Source organism: Erpetoichthys calabaricus, chromosome 8, assembly GCF_900747795.2.
Source record: "Erpetoichthys calabaricus chromosome 8, fErpCal1.3, whole genome shotgun sequence".
In the NCBI taxonomy this organism is placed as follows: Eukaryota; Metazoa; Chordata; class Cladistia; order Polypteriformes; family Polypteridae; genus Erpetoichthys; species Erpetoichthys calabaricus.
The window spans coordinates 141,875,115-141,894,946 of NC_041401.2; the positions used below are offsets into that span (position 1 = coordinate 141,875,115).

General features: G+C 34.1%; 1 protein-coding gene across 2 annotated transcripts in view; it reads right to left on the reverse strand.

Moving 5' to 3' along the window:
* igf2bp2a (insulin-like growth factor 2 mRNA binding protein 2a) overlaps positions 1 to 17,494 on the reverse strand; it is a 340,760-nt gene extending 323,266 nt beyond the window's left edge. The window contains exons 1-2 of one of the 2 annotated variants that reach the window (XM_028807547.2): positions 16,906 to 17,494; positions 15,565 to 15,625 (exon numbers count right to left, since the gene is read on the reverse strand). In XM_028807547.2, coding sequence (XP_028663380.1) covers positions 15,565 to 15,625; positions 16,906 to 17,080 — 236 coding nt within the window. In that variant the 5' untranslated portion in view covers positions 17,081 to 17,494. The remainder of the gene's footprint in view (positions 1 to 15,564; positions 15,626 to 16,905) is intronic. The other variant, XM_028807546.2, reaches the window with a different exon arrangement.
* Positions 17,495 to 19,832: the final 2,338 nt, after the last annotated feature.

Consider the following 19,832-nt stretch of genomic DNA (forward strand, 5'->3'; position numbering starts at 1 on the left):
CTTGCAGACCTAACAAACAGTAATGGTTAGGAGAAAATATCTGTTTTGGAGTCGCTTGTCTTGGCTTTGGCCAAAAACCCCTAGCTTTCATACCTACTGCCTTGTGTTATTTTGATTTGATGTCTGACATGATGCTCGTCTTTGTCCACACTTTCCTTCTGGTATATATTTTTTCAGCCATGCCTACTGGATACAGTTGATTGTCATCGGGGGTATATTTTGAACTCAACTATTCATTGTGTTAAAACATGCTCTGCACACTATTGTGTATGTTCTGTATTTGATTCAAAATCTTAGCTTTAGTTTGCCGTAATTTGCATAACTTTGCTGTTCTGGCTTTTGAGATTATGGATTTTCTTTTCAGTCTCTCAAGTTCATCTATGCTTAGTCTCTTAGGTCATGGTTAATGCATATTCGTGGATGAAATGCCTGCCAGAGTTTATGACTATGATTTTTCTTTTTCCCTTTTTACTTTATATTTCAGACATTTCTGTATCACCTTGATTTTTATGGGTTAATTATATGAAATACTTTTTTGAATTTTCCACCTAACAAAATAATGGTTCTTCTCTCATGTTGCTATTAATAGTCCTAGATGATGAGCATTTCTTCCAAGGGACAGTCCAGGACAGGTTGATTTTTGGGGAAGTAATATAACAGTACTGTATCTAGGTGTGATATGTGCTTTCAAAAATACCACAAACTGATTCATTGTGCAGTTTATATAGTGCCTGTTATCTTTTTTCTTCAGAATAGCTTTCACTCCTGAAAATGAGGGTGACAAAAATGTATGTTCCTACCCCAACCCCCAATTTGTAACATATATTTAGAACAGCTAATTTAATCTACAAAATCAGAAAATATCAGCAAATGCTAACAAACTGAATAACTTAGAAACATAACTTGCTTACCTTATGAAGATATCAATAGTATCCCTAACCTTTCAAGCATCTATGATAACATTTTTACAAAGAAACAAATTATTTTTTAGACTATCAATTACAAGTACACCTAAACAACATCAATTCAATTAAAAAATTAAGCATGGTCACCACTTGTGCTGATTAAACCTGAACATACTTGCCATATTGCTGACAAACCCCTAGGTCTGGGAAGTCTCCACTCAGCAAGGGTTCTGTTTGTCTTTTTGTATTCCAGTAAGAAGATGAGTCACAAATGCACTGCACACAATGACATCATAGAGATAACTGCTGGGCCCCCAACTGCTATGATTTAATCTGCTGGTTGTGGTGCACCCTAAAGACAATACTGAGAGGGCCCATTGGGTTCCTGAAAGCTCACCCTTGTGAATAATAAATTAATTTATTCAACAGTAGCTCACATCTGCTCTCACCTTGTAACAAGTGAAATTCAGGACAACATAACATGCACAATTTTCCCCAAAGTATACTGCTGCCTCAATGTAATGAGTCTTTTTATCTTTAAAGATGAGGAACCAGTATTCTTATTTTAACCATCAAATAATACAATAGAAGGCTACCAGTTCATTAATTGTTATTGTACTGTACAGAATAAGCAAGGGGTCTGGTGTATGGTACCTCAGGTTAGCAGAAACAAGCAAAAGTGAGACCTCAGTGAGCTGCATTGTAGTGAAGCCAGTATATACAAGAAAAGCATGTCATCAAGACTGAGGACTGGGCAGGGAGGCCTGGACACCTAACTTATTACCCCATCGTGTGGATTTACTTTTATAGTCTGATATCTTTGCTATATTATTTTTTATATTTTGATAAACAATTTGTCCATTCTTTATTATTCCTGATTAATCCAGTTTAGGATTGTGGGGCCTATTCTGGCATCATAAAGCACAATTAATTAACCAGTTCTGCAGGGACACCAATCTGTCAAATAACACAGCATTCGGAAACCATAGAGTAAAATCACTAGTGTTAAATGACACTTTAAATGTACACTGAATATGAGTACACTCTGTCTATTTATAAACTTAAGGGTTACTTTGAATCTATAACAGCTAATTTAACACTGGTGATTTTCCTGTGTATTTATTCCTATTCAGAGTTGGCTATCCTACCTTGAAAGCATGGCATGCAATGCAAGAACCGACCCTGCAGTGGCACTAGCCCATCACAGAGCAAATAAATAACACATATGATATTTAAAACAATTACATTTCACCCTTCAGTTACAGTATATGCCTAAGAATGGTGACTTACGGCAGTAAATAAGGATGCTGAGTGTTTTCTTAACAGTAAAATTGTGATAGTCTAGCAGTGTCAGGACCATAGTGGTGCCAAGATGGATATACCACACAATCAGGGGGTGTTATAATGAATGAGGCAGATCATCAGAAAAGACGGCACTCATTGCAATGCTTACATTTAAGACAGCTTGCAGCACACAGTGGATATTAACCCTATCCATCTCAATTTAGAGTCAACAATCAGCACAACATGTACTTATTCGACTTGGTATCTGCGGTGGGGTGGGGAGACTCCAAATACACACACACACGTACATTCAGAGAACATGCAGACTGTATACCAATGGGATTTAAGCCCACTTGTGTGAAGCTGTGGGGCAGCAATACTAACCACCATATTGCCATCCAGGATTAATACACAGCAACACTCACTTTTCACGACACTTAAACATCACAATGAATGACAAACAAAACCTTTGCCTTTAGGAACTAAAGTGAATTTTGAAAAAGATTAAACAATCACACAAACTGACACAACTGTAAAATATTCTCTGAGTTATTACACCTTACTAGACTCTTTCTTATGAAAAAAAAACATCATTAGTACTCTGTTGTAAAATACTCAGGTCGGTGGTGTTCACTATGGTGAGAAGCTACGTAAAACAAAAGCAGTTTGTTTGTTATAAGCAACAGTTGGTCCTCCAAAAATTTTTGAATGTTTATGTGCCACAGAAAATGTAATAAACCTGCATAACCTGAAAAAGATTACCAGTTTAATGGAACAGCTTCAGTTCTCTCAGAATTAGTAACTTCTTGGTGATTTTAATGATCTTGTCACAATTCTGAGTATAAAATACTAATCTTGTAGAAAAACTCAAAGTTGTATATTTCAAGTTTATTTTAATAATGTGACTGTCTGTATTCTCAAATTATCTGAACATTCACAATGCCTTCATTTTCTCTCATCCTTAATTTAAAAAAGTTGATAAAAAAAATGGATGGATTTTGACTTTCCATGAATTCAATAATAAACCTTCTCATCTCAGTTGTCTTTTAATGGGGAACCAATTATTGAAACTGCACTCTTTAATCATCATCATCATCAATAAGCTCTTAAAAAGGACTAATATAAATTATCATTTAGCAAAGTAAAAAAGTATTACTAGGTATTCTTGTAATAAAAGACAGGACTGAAATCCTTTTCCTATTATTTTTATTCTTTTTTTTTTGTATATCGCTCTTCAGGGTCACAGGTAAATGCAGAATATTTCTGTTTTTGGTGTCTGACAAAAGTTGGCAACATAGTTTTGTGTTCAGACTGCTTTATATGCTGCATTTCAATATGAGGCTAATAAATCTACAGTATCTTCCTTAGTGGAGAGCTAAGGGCAAATTATATACTTTATTTATTTCTGTAAATTCCACTAGGCAATCTTCATATGCGAGTCTGTAAAAGTTGTTTCAAAAATGTTTTTTTGTTTTGCTTTTTTTTCTTCTCTTTCAATTTTTGTACAATGGACACCCTTTTTAATGTAGCCCCTGAACAGATCCACAGCATAAACCTATTTTACAGCATTAACTGATTTTTCTTTTGACTCAATGGATCCCTTCTCTTTCAGGCAAAAAAACTGAATTCCCCATTAGTGCTACCCATAACATACATTTTGCAGAATCTATAATCACATTTCTCCACTCTTTTCTGGAGCTGAACGACAATATTTATCTTTTAATAATACAGAAAAAAATCATAAGAAGTGACTGTGGATTATGGAGAGAGCAAAATCCGGTCTTTTTAAAATGAAGCACAAACTTGTGTAATTAAACATGTGGCACCTGTCATTATGAATTCTAACACTTCTTACAACATAAACTTTGAATAATCAAGAAAATTCAGACCTTTTGTTTTTACAAGTTAACTATATTATTTAACTAATAATTTTGAAACAACTAGTTTGTAGCTGATAAATATTAACATTCAGAATCTGTTTGTTACTATATACATGGAAACAGTACTGTTAATTTCCAAATATATATTTATATTAAAACATCTATTTTTACAAGTACAACACATTGATATAAGCATGAATTTGTTTCTAAAATGCTCACTAAATATTTTCTTAGGAAAAGCAGAGGCAGGTGCTTTGTTTTCCTTTCAGATTTTCTTTATATTAAACAGTATTGAAATATTTCAAGGGGCTAACAAAAATAACAATTAGCTAATTGCAAGCAAATCACACAACAATCTAATCTACTACAGGTTGCTCTTCACCATTCAAAATTGAATTTATAGAATAAGCCAGGACTTGGGTACTTTTCTTCACAGTGTACCCCTCTAGTTCTTCCCCTTGTGTGCTTCTTCTTATATTGTGGGAATTTTATGTTTTGTTTAATTTTGCCCACAAACACAATGTGATGTATTCAAGTTCATAGACAGGTAATCATTTAAGACTTGTTCAGATTTAACGAAAAATTGAATCATTTATGCTTTTCTAGTATTGTTTCATTAAAAAATTTTAGTGCCTTAGTGCCTCAATAACACATATTGGTCTTCATAGTTTGAAATGTCTCAGATATACATGGACATGGAACGTGAAAATGGTTTATTGAAATTAAGTTTTAAAAAATGTTTAGCTCTGCAAACAAGTAATTTAAAGTAATTTAAAGAAAAGAAGGTATTCAAAAGCACTTATAACAGAGCAAATTCAGCTCAATCCTCTGTGTCAAAATTAAAAAATTAGCCAGAAATAACTTACTGTTTGGATAAAGCTGTATAGAATTCATATTTGTGTGATTTGTGAACAAAGTAATTTATATTTGGGCAAATTTAATTTCTCTTTGTTTTTGTTGATTTGCAACTAACTATTTTCCACCAACAAACAAACAGCAGGGAATTTTTCACGACATTTCGCAAATATACATTTTATTTGGGTATTTACTATCTGGTAAATGCCTTTCACTTTTGTTGATGTTACTTAAGATAACAATTTGGAGTTTCTGAGTTTTCATTCTCCTTTAGCATACACTCCTAAAATTTAATAAAATGAGCACTAGATGCTGAGTTTCTGTTATAATAAATTTAAATTAAAAAGAAAACGCTCACCTATTATATTTTGAAAAATTTGACATATTAAAACACTTTGATAACACAGCTTTCTTTTGCCTTAATCGGATTGTTAAGGCAATCCTCCATAGGTAATTGAGACGCTTCTTTATTTCATTTTAAATCATCACCCACTTATAACTTAAATGAATAATTACAAATTTTAAGCCAAATGAAATAGCTTTCATTTTTTAGTACAATTAGTCTTTACAAATTAATTCAAAAGACATACAAATAAGTGTGAAGCAATTTTTTTTCCAGGAATAAATTATTTATATTTGAATTATGCTGCACATTACAGAAAAACAGAAATGTGTTTTAAAAATTTTTAATATCATATCAAAGTGAATAGTCTATTTTGACCAATAACATTTTGTTTAAAAACATTTTTAAGGAAAAAAAAATCACATAAAACAATAAATCTACAGCATAAACCAATTAACTAGTGAACAACAAACTAATTTGCTTATCTGGAATATTACTTTATGTTAAATACTTTTAGCTGTGGAACATATTTAATTTTCTTACTTTTTTATTTATTTCAGAATGCTGTTCACTATAAAAAATTAATAGCTGTGTTTTCACTTAATAATTTGAAAACATTGATAGCAATTTTCACATTTGTTTCCCAAAAAGTATACAAATATTTTCACATCTGGAAGAAAAGAAGAAAAATTATACTACACAAAAACTAGTCTTCTAAATTATTAAAGGTTTTATTATAGGTTTTCTTTTTCTGAAAAAAAAGACTTTACAAAAATGTGGATAAAAAATTAAACTCCCCCTAAATCACACACATTTTTCACTTTAACATTTTATAGAACATTTAGGAGAATATTTACTAAGTCTAACTTTTAGACTTGCTATGTAATTAAATGACAACAAAGTAAAAACTGACAGTGGTGTTTTGGACAATATAGATAAATGTAAGTGGGATCTTTGTTCAGCTGTTTAAACTATTAAAGAAATATTCCATTAGTAATTAAACAAGACATTTTCAAACTATAATACATTAATTGAACATGTTAACAGGCATTTTGTTGTTTTTTTAAAATCTACTGATATTGTGTAATATCAAGCAAAGTGAAGGTGTCCTTAATATAAGAAGTCTGAAGCCTAAAGGTCCACAGAAAATGCTACTTAAAAATATTTCAGAATTTTTAATTATAACCTGCAGCTCTCAAGTTTCAGTCCATTTCATAGTGTAAACTTCCCCTCAATATTCTAACACCTGCACTATTACTTTATGTAACATCCATGAAAATTCATAACACCCTTAACTGTCTACCTGTTTAATTTACACCCCAACTTTCCTTTCCATCCCTACTCATATTACAAGCTAACAATAATCACACATCTATATTCTGTGCCTGTCAATATACACTCTATGCTTATTTAAAAACAACATACTGTCTTCTAAAAGAAAGTATGTGGACCTGAACGAATAGCTGTGATAAGTACTGCACATCACAGTGGATGACAGGTCTCCTACAACTTGTTCTAAAGCTTTCTCAATGGCAAACCAAATAAGTTGATTCAAAATGCAGACCAAAATGCTTCATTTTTTCACAGATATACATTTTATTGTATTCTACCAGGCTGTTTTCAACTGATTACATAGCACAATGATTCAGACTTTTATTTGAAATTCTTACATAAAAGCATATTGCTCAGAACGTTATCCATTTAAGTGATACTTAATTCACAGAATGCACATGAATATTAATTTTAAGGAAGATTTCAATTTATGTTCTTAAAATTTGACAGTTTCAAACCCAAATACTTTAATGGGCAGCTAGATAGCCACCAAATTAAAAAAATTCTGAGATCTAAATTGATCAGCTAAAGTATTACATTTTAAGGCTATAAATTCTAATTCAGAAAAAAATTAACTGCTTTGCCATCACGTTCTCAAATTAGTAATGTTTAACTTACTTCTGGAAGATACAAAGAACGAATGTCAACAAAAAAAAATTCCATAGTGCAGCTGGACACTCAGCTGCCACCCAATTAAAGACATTAAGTAGGAAAAGGATTTTATTCACTCTTTCATTTTGCCAACTTGCTTGTTCCAGTATTGGGTCAGGGGCTTTGGGAAGTGGGGTGGAAAATAATAATGAAGGAGATATTTTTTTTCTCATATTGTACATTAAATACAGGCACAGTTTCTGGCCTTAGTAACAGTGTGAATAAACCTGAGTATTATGGCTATTACTGCCATGGTAGCCAATATAACTTAATGTAATTCTAAAAAAGGTTGCTGTAAAACAATTTTAGATTTCAGCCCATAAGTACACCATGTAGCTTTGAGGAGTGCCGGATGCTTTACTATCCTTCGCGAACCCATCAATGAAACCATAGCAGAACAAACCTGGCAAATTTAGCTGAAACACTTTAGACAAAGAGACTAAAATGACTGACACACTACATGACAAGGGATTGCTCTTCACAGATATTAAGTCTTTCAAATTATTCTATAAAAAAACTGGCTTTTCCTGTTAGTGATTTTTACTTTTTGTTACATGGTAAAGGTTTATGGGTGCTGTATTTAAGATTTTTACTGGACCACTCATAAACAGCAGACGATTCAGTGAAAATTGCACACAATTTGATGGATTTTTTTCTCATGTCTGCATCAGCCTACCAAAACATATGTTATAATTTAGAATTCAATTTTTTTAAATAGAAAAAAAAAACATTTAGCCAATAAATAATTTCTCCTTCTGAAATGTTTTGGTAATCTATTGGTATATATTTAACAACAAGTTTGAAAAGTAAGATCATGAAAAGTATTGAATTCACTCATTTTATTATGAATTACTATTATATACAGACAAATTCTTGTTCAGGGTGTATATTGTTTTTAATCGGGGAAAAATCACACCATTTTTATTTATATATTTTTCTTAATTATAATTTTTGAGAATGTACTTTTCTTTTTTATTTGATTTGATACATGATTTATATACACCAGCATGCATTTTATTTGACATACGTATGAGATAGATAGATAGATAGATAGATAGATAGATAGATAGATAGATAGATAGATAGATAGATATTAAATGCCATTTTGCACATTTACATTACTGTTAAGAAAACATTATAAATGTAGTATGTAATTTGATACAGTGTTGTGCTTACTATTTGTGACACATATTGTATAAATGTTTTTGAGATAACTGTATTTTCCATAAGCACATTTTTTTATTTTTTTTATTTAAATGTTAGTAAAATTGAAATTTTAATTTCTATTCAATTACTTTTATAATTTCTTAACATTTTCTGTTTTGCTAAATATTAAAATAATGTCTATTTGCTGCCCTAAAATCCTTGCATTCCATACTGCAGAACACATCCTGGAATGAGGGCTGGCGATGTTATGGCCCTGTTGTACAATTAAACCCCGATATTTCAGCCTCCACCCATCACAATGAGCTGCCACATTTTTCACAAGGAGAGCTATCAGACAACCAATAATTAGGAGCTATTTTTCTCTTGTGGTTGTCTTTCTCGGATTTTACACATATTTTCTACAATGCGAATGTTCTTCCTTGGTAGTGTGAGTCAGACCTCACAATGTTCTGCACTCTATGAAAGACATACGTTTCAAGTAAAAACTTAACAGGACAGGGAGTGAAAACATGTAAACAGTGAACAAATTTGAAACATTTGAACAATACTAGACAAAAACAAGACAAACAAAATAACTGCAAGAAGGAAGAAAACTTTGTAAGAGGAGTTTCAAGTGATTGAATCCACCAATGTACAGTTAACTGGAGTATTTTAGAGGCTGAGTCAATCCATCTCCTAGGAGACACACACTATCAACTTAAATTTGCCATTTAAAGCTACAAGGCAGGTTAACAACTTCTTTTCCTGGCAAAACAATAACACATAGTGTACCATAAAATGTGCCCACAAATGAAATAAAACATTGAATTCTATGAAATATGCTGACAAAACAAGATATGCAAATCACTAATTCTTATATCATGCGCTCCATACTTTCCAGGTTTCTATCCTTGACCATTCTGTGCTAATGCGCTGTAAACCTCAGTGACTTTGATGTTGTTGTCATTTTGAACGTTTTAAGAGCCACTGACATGTCGCAGTGTTTGTGTAATTCTCCTGATTGGTCTGTGTCTTGGGCCTTACTGATTTTCCCAGTTGTATTACACTACAGAGATCACCACATTCAAAATCATAACACATTGCCCATGTGGTCAAAAAAGTAGGGATTTTCATTGCCAACAGCTTTCATTTTCACCAATTTTAAAGGATTCACGTCTGTCAATGCCTAACATGCAAGGACATGAATTTAAAAATTATATCTGATTCCAAGACTGGAATGGCAACTACTTTCATTTTTCTAAATTTACTAATTTATTTATTTATTAATCATTGTAGCCCTGAATTAAATTAAGCAGAGGATGTTATGTCCCAGTATGTTATGTGAAAGGCTTTATTATATTATTTCAAAAATTCATACCATCCAGTTAAAAAGAAAATTGTTTCATTAACAGCTTTGCATTTAGCAACCTGTCTGATAGCCAAACAATTTTTATGAGGGGGTTATTGCTACAAAACAGCTTCATTTGTGGGTGGTTATCTTTTAATAAATGCAAGCAGAACTTTTGCTGAAAGCTTCAAAACATTTCATTACTAAAAACACTTGGAAATAGAGTTCATCCAAATGTTCTCAGACAAACTCTTTGTAACCCTGAAAACCAAATTTGCCACATTTCAAAATGCGTCATAAACACATAGGTCTGGTTCACATGTTCAAAACAAGAGCTTTGTTGTAGCATTTTCTTTTTAATTAACGAGCTCTCTCTAAAACATGGACATCAGCTTAAATACCACCAAAAGTTTGAATTATGGTGTAATCATGAGGTAAGGCCAAGAAATACTGCTGAGGACCTAAAAACCTACCCTTCTTGCCCACTTTAGAACCCCTTTTTCAATTAAAAGGTCAGAGGAAGGCAAAGCCTACCCTGGCAGCATATGATACAACATAAAAACTGACTGTAGCTAGGATGCCATGACAGGTTATACTCACTAACAGGTCACACTCGTATTTTTAACAAACTGCAGAAAAACACTACATGAATATGGGTAGAACATGTAAATGCTACACAGGCCTGAGAACTAAACCCATTTCCCAGCAGCTATCAAGCAACAATGTACCACAAATAATAAATGTTTATGCCTGTATTTAGTAAATTTAAATAAATGTAAATGTTTAAAGACGTAAAGTGTACTTCATAAAATGTACACTTGTGTTGAAGTGCATTATATGTTTTTAATCAGATTACATTTTAGCTTATTAAATTTCAGCCATGACAAATATGAAAAGGTGCTCCGATTTCAACAGGAAACTGCTAGGAAGGGAGCTTTATTTAATTGCAATGCCAGTTATACATTTTAACGTTTTAAAAGCTAAACACAATGGAACAGGCACACCGTTTGGATTTTTACAAGGCGCTCAAGGATCTGTTGCCAAATGCCTTAAGACTGAATACATATTTATAAATGGTGAAGCACGACTAGAGCTAATTTTAGCGCCACATGAAAAATATTTTAAAACTTCTGTCAAGAAAAATTTACTTGTACAATGGGGCACTTTATTAACAGTAATTTTCAAATGAAAAATGTAATTGTGTAACATTTTATTATGAACAATGAAGAACAGAATAATACACAACTGGGATGTCTCCCCAAAACCAAGACTGCATTAAATCAAATTGGTTCCAGCAGGAAAATTACATTTTAGCAAAAAAGCAATGCATTCATATGCAATTTCATTTTACTTGGTGCTTTATGCATAATGGGGAAGGGGGTTATTTAATTAAATCAGTCAATCGTGATGAGTTTCTAGCTTGTCAAGTGTGATTCTCACTTACACACCCATGGTGCACCTGGCTTTCACTCTTAATTCTTTCTTTATAAATTAAAATTGAAGAACAATTAAGGGGAGTATCAGACACTCTTTCTATATTAAACAAATATTAAATATTATATATAAATAATTCAAATATTAAAACAGTTTGGTTCTATCTAACTTTAAAATGAGGTGTGTGACCAAAGGAACCAAAGGACATTTTCTCCACATTTTTCACAAGTCTTTTAGGGAAATGTGTAAAAATGGCAGGATCCAACAGTGGACTGCAACTTACATATTGCACTCTGATTCAAAAGAAGAATCCAGTAACACCAATAATTACAGAGATATAAATAAGTCATTCATTATCTAAAAAGAAAAAAACTGCTACAGAGCAAGTGAGGAAAATCATTCTTTAAATAAATTTTTACAAATTACCTAATGCCCTACTCCTTCTCATCTTGTCTTGAATTAATGACAATTCAAAAGTAAAACATCTACAGGAAAACACCTTTTAAGGTATATTAGAAAAGTGAAAGATTAGCTTAGAGTAGAAGCCATCCTCACCAAAATAGCAAACTGTCAAATGGAAAGTTTCACAATTCAAAAATGATTTCACCGCCGTTTCAAAAACTTGAAAGAGCTTCAAACATAACAACTTCTAATGAGAATGGAGGCCAGGAACAGAGTTCGGTTCAACAGCAGAGCCACTTTAAAACATTCAGACTGAATGGTCCAGAATGGTACGAAACCTAAAGGAGCATACTGCCCATTAATGATAAGTCCAATAAATTCAATGGGTTTGGAGCTGTATGCACAAAACACATCTCAAAAAAATGAAAGATTTGTAAAACTGAGATCACATTTTGTGTTTGCTTTGAAAAAAATGACACAAAACATCACAATCAAATTACAGCAAGAGAAAACCTGAAGAAGAAAGTAATGGTAGAGCACAGGTGATTTAAACAGTCTCCAAGATCGTGAGGATTGCTTATATTAAAAAAAATGCACTTTAAAGTCCAATTACTTTTAGAAAGTCTACTTCAATATTCTGTTTTTTTTTTAATCTGACTCAAGCTAGGACTTAACAGCATTCAATTTATTTAAAAGCACAACGTACACAACAACCAATATGCAATGCCACTGCACCACTGCCTTATTTGTTATAAAATCTTTATTAGATAAATGAAAAACACAAATCATATTTAGAAGCTATTGTAAAATACAATACACCCCAAGTGTTAATGGGTTTTGAAGAAAAATATCACCTAGTTGTACAGTCAAAAACACACTTAATGTAAAAGACAAGTAGGCCACACACAAGTGGCAGTAAGATGAGACTCATCCACTTGATCTGTGAACTGCACAACACTGTGAACAGACAGACTCATTTCACAACCCACACGCGCATTATTAAACAAATGAGGAACATGCTCATTTTGTTTTTTTACATTACAAAACCCAAAAGGGATCTATTTTTAAAAAGGGAAATATTGCATAACAATTCTAACTATGATGTATGTTAGAGAAATCACAAATGGTCACACTTAGTGTTCTTCATCTTTTACATCCAAGTTCTTTGAATTGGCTGGAGTTAATAAAGATGAGTGAGCTACAAATTACATCAAGACTGATGGTTTCAACTGTTATTCACGATCTGCAAAACATGACAGCCATGAAATGAGACGCAATAACACACACACATGTCTTTTTTGGTGAGATTGCTGCTCAATATATATTATCTGTGCAGGTCACACTTTTAAATAAATTATAAAAAAATAAAAAATAAAAAAAACTGCTCAGCAATGTCTGTTAACCTGGATTCTTGTTAGACTAAAAATATCCTTATTGTTTTGTTTTCATAATTGCTCCATTAACTAAGTGATGATAAAGCAAATAGGATTTAAAGATTTAAATGTATTATTAGCGAGACCATCTAACATGTATGATTGAAAAGTCTGAATGCTGTTACTACTGTGACAATAATGCAGGCATGATCAAATGTTTACTTTTACTATAATCATTACTTTGATGATATATGTGTGTTCATATATAATAGAACTTTGTGTTTTTGTTGTTATTTTATGTGTCTAAATTGTAATGTGTTTGTAAATATGCACAACACAATGTGTGCAATGTAAAATAGATGAAGTTACATTTATTGCCATTCTCACAATAAAGATACACATTTGACCAAATATGTAATATTATTATTATTGTTGTTGTTATATAATTATATAGTCCCATCAATGGTTTTATTACTATTATTGCGATGATGAGGCCAACATAAATGAAAGGTTTATTTTCTGATATTATTATGGTCAATACCCAATATACTGTATAAATCATTTAGTTGTTTTTACACTGTACTATCAAAATGGATACTTAGCATGATTAGAATAATAGTGAGAATGATGGAGCTATTATTGGAATGTTTGAACGTACTATTACATAACTGTGTACTGCAAAATGTATGTCCAGAAATTAATATTAGTATTATTATGCTTGGTGACACTGTATTGGATAAAGCAGGGTGACACATTTAATAAGATTATGTTTGTGATGATTATCTAGATACAATTAAAATATTTCTGTCTCTCTACCAGAATTAGTGCAAGGATCATGCAGGTGCTGATGGGTAAATGCACCATTATTATTATTTTTATTTTTAACATTTCCTCATGACCCTGAGTTGATAAAGTATAATAAAGAAATTAATGAATCACTATCACAACTCTAGTTTTGTACTGATTTTTCCTACTTCAAAAGGATTATTCCAAGTATTTGTATTATTTAGATTATTTTGTATATAACTAAATATGAAACGTATAACTAAAGTGGTTATTTTACCATTTGATGTTTAATATTACAGTAATAACGATCATGCACACATGACTGTGGCTGGATTTTAGTACGCTTACTGCAGTGATCCCCCAAATGCATCCCAACAGTCATTATATACAAAATTAATACTGTGATGATTATATGCATATTGAAATGTCTGGTTTTTTTGTAATACTGTTTTTCATTCATTTTGTTGCGATTCTGACCCCACCGACTCATACTAGATAAAGTGAGCTCAGAAAACTGAGTTTCAGTTATCTCTTCAGATTTCAAGTTGTGCAGCTCTTTCCACTGTTAAAAGTCGTGGAGTGGATTACTATTATTATTACAGTGGCGGTCATGATGATGTAGGTATGACCTTAATGCCTGGACTGAATATTGTTCTTGCCGTTACTGTTATTCTGGTTACAACTGTCATTGTGAGGATGGTGCATATATGACTGGAAGTTTTTAATTTTATATTATTATAGTGATTATGGTAAATGACTAAAAGTTTTAGATTTAATTATTGTTTTTATGTAGATCACACTAATTGGAATCTTTGATATTTATTGTGATTATAAATATTTTAAGGATCATGTGGTTGTAGCTCAGATTTTTTAATCAATAACTGTAATTGTTATTATTGTACAAATATACTCAAAATCTCTTAATAAAGGGAATGATCATGCAGATACCACAGGATGTTCTTGAATTTTTATTATTGTGCACTGGAGTTTTGGATTTTATTATTACTGTGCAGATTACACAAATTGTAAATTTTGAATTTTAATTCTGATCATAAATATTGTGAGGACCGTGTAGTTGTGGTTCGAATGTTTAAATTGACAATAGTTATCCATGTGACGATCACACAAATATATATATGCAAAATTTCTTAATGAAGGGAATGATCGTGAAGATACGTCAAGAAGTTCTTGGAAATGTGTGAATTTTATTAAGATTGTAAATCTTCTAAAGATCATATGGTGTGGTTCAAATATCTGAATTGGTTACATTTATTATTGTGATTGTCATAAAAATATACTGCAAATTTCTTAATGAAGAGAACGATCGTGCAGTTACGACAGGATGTTCTTCATTTTTCAGACAAAAAAAAGTGAGACGTATCATACTTGCTTAGACGACTGGAAACTTTTTTTTTTTAAAGAAGGAGCCTTTTTGGTGGCGTCTCGCTCACATTTTCTGTTCACAGTGTTGTTCTTAATTTCCCTCCACAAATCTCGAAACCACTTTAATGCAACATGTATATTTCAAAAGGTAAATGAATACAATGACAGATCATGTGCGGCTATCAAAAAAAATAAATAAAAAGACGAAGAAGACATGCCAGGAAAACTAGTAAACAAACCCTGGATTACATCATGAAAGCGTTATTTAACAGAACAACAACAACAAAAAAAAAAAGCATGCGGGCCCCTTTCCACGCGGGTGACTCCTCGCGCGCTCGCTGCTTGTTTCCATTTGGGAGTTAACACGGCAACAATTTCAAAGGAGACTTCTCTCACCAAAACAAGCAGGCAAAAAAACAAGAAAAGAAACCCCATCATTTACCTTTGCTTTTTAGGGACAGAGTAGTCGACTTCAATCACTTTCCCATGCAATTCCACTTTGCCTGTCAGGAAAATACATAATCAGTATGCAGCACTCTGCTAGGAAAAAGCACGGCTGGGAAGGAGAAGGGTGTGAGGGGGTGGGGGACATTTTCAAGTCTGCTTTGATAACTGTTGTCTCTCCGAAAACAAAAACAAACAAAAAAAAATCGCCCATTCTTAAGAATGAAGTGCATTAAAAAGAAATGCCCGGAAACTGTTGAAACTTTCCCATCAGTGTGTCAGGAGTGCGGTGGCTGTGTTTTAAACATTTCACCCCGGATCCGCTTGCAGGCATCAACGGGGTCTTGTAATCGCGAGCGGTGCAAAAATCTGCAATATAACAAATTGTATCAGTTATGTTATATTCCGGAAAACGGCGGCAAACCGGAGTGATGAGCTCACATTTTAAAACTCACAATGAAAGACGGGGCAGCCATGCTTCCACTCCCACCTCCCTCTAACTAAGAGCAATAGATTTTTGTGTAGGGGGAGAAAAAAAATAAATCGAAAAGGTAACGATGTGAACACGCCTCTGTCCTCCTCCGTGACATCCTCGTCTCATCTTCTAGCTCGAGATAAGACGGAATGGGCTGATCAGTTGCCGAGGGCAGGTTACAAAGTATTCTCCCCTTTGCGCCGTTGGTGCAGAAGTGGCCTGGCGCAGCTCTGAAATGAAGTCTTACCTCGTCCACCCAGCTACCTGTTTATTAACACTTTGCTCCGGACCCCCAGCACCTACTCGCAGGACACCTCGTAAAAACATGCCTGGGCACTTAAGGAACATGGAATTGCCACCTTCGTCCCGGGTAGCTTGCCTGCGCCCTTTTAATAAAATCAAGACAAAAAATAACTGAAAAATAATTACGCCTAGCCGAGCATCTACAGCGTTACCGTGCATTTCTGCGGCTGATTGCTTGAAGTCGCGCTGCCGAGGAAGCCCGGCACGCTTTCAGTTTGTGCCTTTTGCAGGACGAGATCCTTGCAACGAGATATAAAATGACCACCTCCCTTATTTATTTATTTTATATATATATACACTGTGACTCTTTTTACAAGCGTGCTGGCTGGTAGAAGCTGGGAAGTCTTCAGGGGATGCAAGTTGCAGTGTGAACCGTCGGGTCCCGTTCACATGTCAAAGCGGACTGGACAGATCGAGCTCATCTGTCCTCGACTCTGATCTGATCTTTCCAGGAATTTATCGCTGATTCAATTCTAGGTGCCGATAAGCAATAAAGGAGGGGGTGGGGTAAGGGGGGGGTCGAAGGTGCAGCGCGTTTCTGAAGTTTAAGAGGGTGCTTACCAGACAAAGCCTCTATCGCTTTAATGGCCCAGTTTTGGTCAGGGAAATCCACGAAGGCATATCCAGACTTGAGCAGGACCTGACCGGACAGAGGGAGCTTCCACTCCCCAAAAAGCTGCTTCAGGTCTTCGGCAGTCACTGAAGGGCTCAGGTTCCCGATGTATAGTTTGTTCATGATCCAAAAGAAAATCCAGAAATGGAAACAAATTTCTAGGCAAAAAACACCAAAACTGTAGCAAAATAGAAGAAGAAAGAAGGGGGAAGTAAAAAAAAAAAAACGGGGAAATAGCAAAAAAAAAAAGAAGCAGTCACCCCCCAAATCCACACGACCCCCCAGCTCCAACTGTGCTCTTGACCAAACACTGACTGGGGAAGAGAAAGTGTCGCTACGACGCTGCTCAGAGCCTGCAAGCACCGCCTCTAAATAAAATCTGCCTTAAAAAAATATCAGAAAATACATTTGAGCCCGGGCTCGATCGGAGACCGGCACTCGCAACAATCTGGCGGGGAGAAGACATCAAGTGGCGCCGCGATCTCCTATGGTAAACCTGGATAAATTAATCAGTGGGTGCGATGTAAATGGTGGAAGGATCCTTGATCTCAATCTTAAATAGAAATCGTAGTAGCGCCGGTGGTGAATCTACTAGAAATTCGTTCTTGATCACATTGTACCTTGGAATATGTGAGCAGGGGTGGGCATTGGGTGGGAGCATAATAGGCGAGATTATTTCCTCGTGCAATTTACACATTCATTATTTAAGTATGTGAAAGGATTTAAGGCGTGCGATGACTTCGAACCAACTGTTTTCTTTTATTTTGGCATATGCATGTCGTAAACTGGCCGGGGGTGGGGGGCTGGGGGATTAAATATTAACCGCACACGGATGCAACTGCTTGGCATTTCAATCTGCGTACTCAATAACCCCGCAAAATTTTATCTGAGACCAAGATTCGCTTTCGTTTTAGGCGTGTATGTGTGTTTTGAGGGTGTGCGTGTTTTGTTTTGGGGGCGGGGGGGGGGGGACTGTTATGATGAGCCACCCTTATGTGACAGCTGAGAGATCCAGGTCCTTACTGCTTGTGATCGCCATGTGTGTGTGTATATATATAGAAAGGGGGGTTGGTTCTTGTGGGAATTACTCTACTATAATTGCTGTACAGTGCCATCCTATATTTGTTATTATTTGGCTCCATTAGGGACTTGTCTTCCTTGTCAATCCAGTCGGATTTACATTGATTGAAAGCTCAGGGTGTGTGGCTTTAAACGGGCCAAAGAAATCTATCAGGCGCTATGAACACGCCCCTTCTATGACCACGCCCCCTCTCACATGGCAGCTCGGCGTGGTGACTGCAGGAAGCACTCACTTTCTGGGTGTTCAGCGCGTTTATACGCGCGTGCTTAATTTCAAGTTACTCGTATGGAAAACATGAATATAAATACATTTTAAAAAGCGCTAAGGAAAGAAGCAAGTGCGAAGTTCTTTCAACGTCATAAAATCTCACAGGCAGACAACTGCTTGAGAGAACGCGTTCAAATGCCAGTCCTGCCAATGTTGTTGTTCTATGGGATTCCGTCCGCAGAAATGGACTACGGGATTCCGTCAGCAGATATGGAAGAGTTGCGTAATCGATCCCGTACTTAATAATGGAGCGCTCTTGACATCGGACTGCAAAAAGAAAATGACCATAGTACATATTTGTTCATTATGTATTTTTGGATTTTTTTGTAATGAGCCTCGATTTGCGAATGTGCTTTCCAAAAGTGTGTGGACTCCTGGTAACATTTGACATTTGTGTTTTTTTTTCATTGCCAGCATTTGATAATAGCGGGTTTGATTTGTTCGTTCCTCTTTTTTTCGGTTATTCGTTTCATTGTTTGTTGCCTGCCAGAGTACATCACGATTGTTCATGAAGACATTGAAAAGAACCACTGCAACTTACCTCTTGTCTGGATAAATTACGTTCCTAATTTCAGTTTTCTTGTTCTTCATTATTATTATTAGTAGTAGTAGTAGTAGTATGTTTATGGTTTCTTTGGGTTGAATGTGTGCTTCGTAAAGTGCCGTGTGATTATTATATGTTGTGCAAAGTGCTTTTTGAAAATTATTTATCGATCCATTTTTCTCATGTTGTTGCTTTAATTGTGCATTGAATAGTTTAACCGAAATCTGTGTTTTGTTAATCACGTTTTGTCTGTTTCGTGCATGATTCTTGATTAAATCAAATACAGTATTATTAAACACATTATTATGATCACTTAGTATCGTCATTAAAATATTTCATATTAAAATCACCTGGTCTATAAAGTTGATTGCTGATTAATGTATTTAGTGATTCACATGAGTACATCATTTCTGATGGAGCAGAGGGTCAATGGATGTTTCATTTCTATTATTTACACCCAATCCTGCCTTGTGACCCAGGCAGAACTGATCAAACTTCAGTCTGTCTTACGGGTTCTTCCTCTTTGTTATCGGCATTGTTATCACTCTTTAATTTAATATTGTTCTTTATCAGTATGCTGCTGCTGGAGTATGTGAATTTCCCATTGGGATTAATAAAGTATCTATCTATCTATCTATCTTTGTGCATATATGTGTATATATATATATATATATATATATATATATATATATATATATATATATATATATATATGGACATATTAATGGGTAACACCAAATGCTTTGTAGTGCATTTTGTTTTACATATCTGTGTGCTATAGTCTGTATTTGGAATTTGTCTCAGGGTTTTTCCACTAAATTTCAGGAAATTGATATATAGAAACAGGAATAAGAAGTATTTCAGCTAGATAGATAGATAGATAGATATTTTATTAATCCCAAGGGGAAATTCACGGGTAGGTGGATTTGTGTCTTCTTTTCAATAAAATTAATTGACAGAGTTCACTACATATTTGTTTATCA